The 6,050-nt window shown below is 39.6% G+C and overlaps 1 protein-coding gene across 2 annotated transcripts in view; it reads right to left on the reverse strand.

The window, feature by feature from the left end:
- Positions 1–6,050, reverse strand: part of LOC310895032 (uncharacterized protein) — a 287,235-nt gene that overhangs the window by 216,283 nt on the left and 64,902 nt on the right. For both annotated transcript variants that reach the window (XM_083825796.1, XM_083825797.1), the window contains exon 3: positions 4,306–4,434. In XM_083825796.1, the coding sequence (XP_083681922.1) occupies positions 4,306–4,418 (113 nt within the window). In that variant the 5' untranslated portion in view covers positions 4,419–4,434. The remainder of the gene's footprint in view (positions 1–4,305; positions 4,435–6,050) is intronic.

Consider the following 6,050-nt stretch of genomic DNA (forward strand, 5'->3'; position numbering starts at 1 on the left):
TGTGTTTCAGCCTAAGGAGAAGGCTCCAAGGTGACCTTATTGCAGCTTTTCAATACGTAAAGGGGGCTTATAAAAAGATGGAGAGCAACCTTTTGCTCAGTCAGATAACAACAGGACAAGGGGGAATGGTTTTAAACTCGAAGAGAGGAGATTTAGATTAGAGGTTAGGAGTAAATTCTTCACTCAGAGGGTAGTGAGGCACTGGCACAGGCTGCCCAGAGAAGCTGTGGATGCCCCATCCCTGGAGGTGTTCAAGGCGAGCTTGCATGAGGCCGTGGGCAGCCTGATCCAGTGGACAGTATCCATGCCTATGGCAGGGGGCTGGAATTAGATGATCTTTAAGGTCCCTTCCAACCTGAGCCATTCTATGATTGTATGATATGATGCTATGATTCAGATAAATCCCGGCAAACTTAAACAAATACTCAAATACTCAATACTTGCAATTGCAAAAACAGTCAAATTCCTCAGAGAAGAAGGATGGAACTAGTACAAACATGCACACCCCCCCCCCTTTTTTTTTTTTTGGCTTGTTATGGTAAGAAAGAAACTGTTTTATAAACAGGCAGACATTGAGACATGCTTGTTGTATGCAGTATTGTCTATTTGCCTGACAAGTTAGGCTATGAAAATGCCACAGAAAAAACAACATTCTGAATCTTTGTTCTTTTCTTTCTCCTGTATAACTAGAATCTGTTAAAAAACAACTGGGGAGAGAGGGGGAGAGAGAAAGAACACAGATTTGACTACTAAAACAAAAACAGATCCAAAGCTTCTCATCTAGTTTTATCTTTTTTCCTAAAAAGGCAGAGTTGGCCACTTTTAATCCATGTGGTACTCAAAACCTTGATGTTGTTGACACAACCAATTCTATCTTCATGCTACTCAATGAGTCCAGTTTTAGGTAAGTAACATAAATAAAAACAGGTTGCCTTGCTTATAGCTGTCAAGTTTGCCTTTTCAGTGAGAACTAATTCCCCAAGAGCTGAGTGCTTCTTTCCAAGGACATATTCTCACCTGACACCCTGTCATTCAAAACACCACTAGAACATTCTGGGGATACAGAGTTATTTCTACTTAGGCAGGAGAATCTGGTACTCTGTGTAGGTCTCCATCCCATGTACAATGGACAGTTACCATACTTGCTGACAGTCAAACACCTGACAATACTGTTTTTCTAAAGTATAATTACAAAGAGGACTTGCACTATTCTCTTTCTTGTAACTGTACAGATTATTCTAAAGAAATATAGTCTGCAAACCATGCTTAAAATGTATATTCCAAACAGCAACTCATCTCTTAAATGCTCATTGATAGAAAGGAAACAAGCTAGCTGTAAGCAGATGTGAGATTCACAGCTGTTTAATACAGTAAATTAAAGTTTCACTGGCAGTGGACCTACCATGCAGAAAACATTTACAGACATGTCACAATGTGAAAAGCATCAGAAAGAGCAAGGAAATGCTCCTAGATGGTCCACGTCCTGCATTAGCATCATAACCATCATAAGATTTCCTTACAGTTTACCCAAGAGTTATGCTAGACATAAAGTAAAACAAACAAACAAACAAACAAAAAAAAAAGGAAAAAAATCAACATATGTCATTGGATATAGGGAATAGCTTCTATAAGGGAATCACTAAAGAATACTTCTCTATTTAGCTTTGAAGAGAAAGAAACTGAGATTTCTAAGGACAGAAGTAGAGATCACTAAAGATTTCATGAATTTCCAAGACATCAGTGATGGTGCAGAGAATAAAAATAGGAGATAGTCATTTAAATCTCACACTATGGCCAATAATAAATACAAAACAAAAACACCAATAGAAGCTAACAGTAAAGAAAAAAATCTGAAACAAGCTAAAGTCTTTTTCCCTTTTCATGTGCACGATTTATGGAACTGATTGCCACAGGATGTTATAGGTGAAGATATGTGTTAAATGTTTTTAAAAAAGTTCTTTAAGGATATACTCTTTGGTTCTGAGACAACCCAAAGCTTAGAAAGTCTGTAAACTGATAAATGCTGGAAACTGAGAGGTTATTTCTCGGAAACCATCAGTTCAGTTCTTTCCATGAATTTAGCTTTTGTAAAAAGATGCAGGGTTCTGATGAAGGCTGACTTCTGGTCTGATCCAAAGTAAAGTAAAGTTTGATCCTTTACATTGCCATAAAAAGCCAACCCTTTGGAAAAGAGTTCTTCCATTTCATAGCCTTTGTAAAACTGAGATGGAGTGTGAGAAGACAAAAATGGCAGAGAAGCCACAGTGATGTTTTCCATCACAGTGATTCCTGTTTCTAGTGCTAATTGTTATGTCTCCTGAATTACTAGATCATTCATTTTCTGCGTAATTAGTTTGCAGTAACATATTCTGTTATCCTGTTTTTGTTAATCATAATTATCTTAAGAAATCATGACATTAACATTCTCTTGGTGTATTAGTAATATGTTGATCACTAAAATTTATTAGTATCTTTGCCACAAAAATATACTTGAGGTTTCTTTTATTTTTGTTGAGCAGCCTGACTGATTTTTGTTTCAAAGAGTATTACGTAGAATGACAAAAATAACATTTTTCTTCTCAGAAAGTCAACACAATTCCTGTGAGCTCTAGAAGACCTGAGCACTAATCCTGTGCGGTGCTTTCATGTGAAAAAAATCAAGCCATTAAAAATGTACTCAGCTTCAGGGTCCAAAATGGAAATAAAACTAGTGAATTGAACCCCAAAATATTGAACTGCATGTAAACCAGATGGTGGCAGAAAAAGGTCAGTATCGATTGCAATGGATCTACTCAAGTGAATACAGATTATCTGACTGAAAAGGTGATACAGCCTTAGATCCTGAGATATTAACAAAGATATCTGTAAGAGGAATAGATATACTAAGACTGCCTACACTGTCATGACATCAGTCATACATTAAATCCAAGTTTATTCCAAAAAAGTAAAAAAAAAATCAATGAGCAATTAACATTCAGATACCAAACAGCACAACATTCAACTCCCAGTTATTTGCAAGGGAGTTAGATCAATTGGTTTTATTATTCACAACTTTCAAATCACTAAGAGCAGGGATTTCCCTCCCTCAGCCCCTGGGTACGCCCCACGCTGGAGCAGGGCATGGTGTGAGGAGGAAGGGGCAGCAGAGAGGGGCTCTCAGGGACTGACCCCAGACCCTGTGCTGCTCGCTCGGGGATGAGGGAGGGGTGAGGCTGGGCCTGGGAGGGTGGAGGGTGTTGGAGGGGTGAGACTGGGCACGGGATGAAGATGGGCTAGGAAGGTGTTTTAATTTTGTCCTTGCTTCTTGCAATTCAACACTTTTTTAGCTGGCAATAAATTAAATTAATGTTCCCTAAGTCAAGTCTGCATTGCCTGTGAAGGTAAATGGTGAGCGATCTCCCTGCCTTTATCTCAACCCAGGAGCTTTTTCACGTTATTTTCTCCGCCTGTTCTGTTAAGCGGAAGGAGGGAAAGACTGGCTGGGTGGGCAGCTTACAGCCAGCCAAAGTGAAGGTACACTGAAACCACAGTTAACCCTCTAACTCCTACCTGCGGAAATCAAGTGCAAAATCCACAGAGTCTGCAATGTTCAGTAGTTTTAAACTATTCTCTATATAAGGAAAAAATGGTACCCAAAGCACTATCAAAAACTTGTTGTACACACAGTCCCCAAACTGACAGCATTATACAGTGGGACTGCATTTACAAATAGCCAACAGCAGGTACAAAGCTTTCCCATCATCATAGCGGTGTGCAAGTCACTTCACACGTCTATAAGGTACCTTTTATTTTCTCTTTGGCATCCTTAAGTTTGTAAAAAAAAAGTTCAGTTTTAAAGGTAAGGATTAGCTTCAGTTAATCAGAAAACATGCCCACCTTGCTAACAGAAACATCTTCTCTTTCATTTATTTTTCTGGTAGTGTAACAAGGAAAGGAGATCATCTCCATGCCAAAAAATACATTAGGTAGGGAAATGGTATCGTCTCTAGCAGCACCACTGGAGTCTGGATCAGCACCTTTTATCTGATTTGTTATTAAAGACCAGCCTATTTGCAAGAGCTAAAATATTTTGGATTTAATAGTTCCCCCAGATATGTAAGATAACTAAGACCCTCCATGAACTTGTTATGAAATATTTTTCATTTACAAGGTACTGCATTAAAAACGGGGAAGGCATGTCTCAGCAGAACATGCTCCTCTCCGCACACATTACACTGCACCAGGAGGAAAGATTAAAAACCTGCCCTAAGTGATATCAGTGGGTGGGGATCTACTGCACTGTGAAGATAATCTGGCATGGCCTACCTGCCTTCCCTTCCCTGGTGCCTGTTCTGAGCCTTCGCTCCTGCAGCTCTGCCAGGGGACCTTCTGCTAGGTTTCATGTGGTCTGCTGGTGTTTTTCCTCTTGACAGTTCCATTAGTGCTCTGCAGTTTCTATAATGAAAGGTGAACAAGGTCTGTTCCAAGTTTGCTAAGGCTGAGATTCTGTGAGATATCAAAGACAATCCTACAGGATATAAATACACTCCTTGCACTGGCCCTCTCAGCTAATGCCAGTGTTTGCCCCCTCTCTTTGGCTGTTCAGAACGTGCTAGGGAAAGCTGTGGTCTCCTTTATTTATACCAGTATCAGCTCACAGTCTTTCTCAGAGCTTCCTAGAGCTGCAATACTAAACTTCTTATATTTCACTTTTGAGTCCTTTTCTTTCAAATCAGTATTTCTGGATGGAAGAGAGGTTCCTTGTACGACATAATGAATAATCTATTTCAAGGGCTTCACCAAGTCTAAAACAAGGCCAGAAAGTGATGGCTGTGAAAAGAAAACAGGACAGCCACAAAAAAGAGCTTCAACTCCCTTCCCATGTTTAGCTTAATAGTTTTGTTGAGGGCATTCATGTTTTCATGGTCTCAGTAAGGAAAATAACCCAAAGGTTATCAGAGGTCTGTTACAGAAAATTTTAGTTCTGTTTACCATTAGCTTGTTATCAGGCCCAAAGAGAGAAAGCTCTGCAGCATAGTCCCAGATTTCTTATTTCCTGTTGTTGTTGTTTGGTTGTTTTTTTTTTTTTTCCCTCTAAAAAATATTCTCTAAATAAATATTCTGTATTGACTATAATCTTTGTGCCTTTTTATAGCTTAGCTTATACTGTAAAGTAAAATTTGTACTTTAATACTTCTGCTTTTCCTGATAGACACCAAGAAAGATTGTGTTTATCCCACAGGCTGCCTGATGCCTTGCCCTCTATTTCTGTTCCTGAAATGTGGCACAGCTGGCTTTTCCAACCAGTACTGGAGTGGCTCACATACATCACCAGCTCTCTATCACCTTCTGCTGTCCAGTATTGCTGTGCAGCAGCACGACTGATGCTGCACTGCAATGGCAGTCAATTCGATCATTATTTTGACAGAACTGAATGGCTGACGTTTTTCTATACTGGATCTACATTCAAAGCCTTTAGCTTAATTTTGGAAAGGAATTTTGGCACAACTCTACCTCAAATATGCTACTGCAGCATGGATGCAGTTTGGTCCCAAACTGATGCTACATTGACTTCTGCATTTTGAAATTGTTTCCTGCATTTTTCTACTGCATTTTTTTTAAGTATGTAATAACTTAATTCGGAATTTAAAAACGTATAACTCCCTTCTTTTAGAGGATTTCTATTTTTTGCTTAGGTGTGCACATACATTTAATTCTAACAGAAATAATGCAGACGTAAAAAAGAGAGCTTTTTTTGCCTCTGCTCCTAGCCACAACTCAGTAAAAAAAGGCACAGACAGCTTTTACCCATACTTCCCAAATAACCACAGATGGGGCAGGTGATGGTTTAGTCACTGGCGTACTTCACAATAGATTGCGGGTATTTGCAGCTCTGCCAGGTGCTGGACACCTCAGGGGAGCATTACAGGAGCTGACTGCCACCATGGCACAGGGGAGTTCGTTCCCTGCTCTCTTCTCTTGATCTCCATTGCTTTCTGGTCACGACTCTGACGCTGGCTGCCCACGAGCTGAGTAATGTAAGAACTAATACCACTGCACTATTTCAAATG

The sequence above is a fragment of the Anser anser genome (genome assembly GCF_964211835.1).
Source record: "Anser anser genome assembly, chromosome: 2".
NCBI lineage: Eukaryota > Metazoa > Chordata > Aves > Anseriformes > Anatidae > Anser > Anser anser.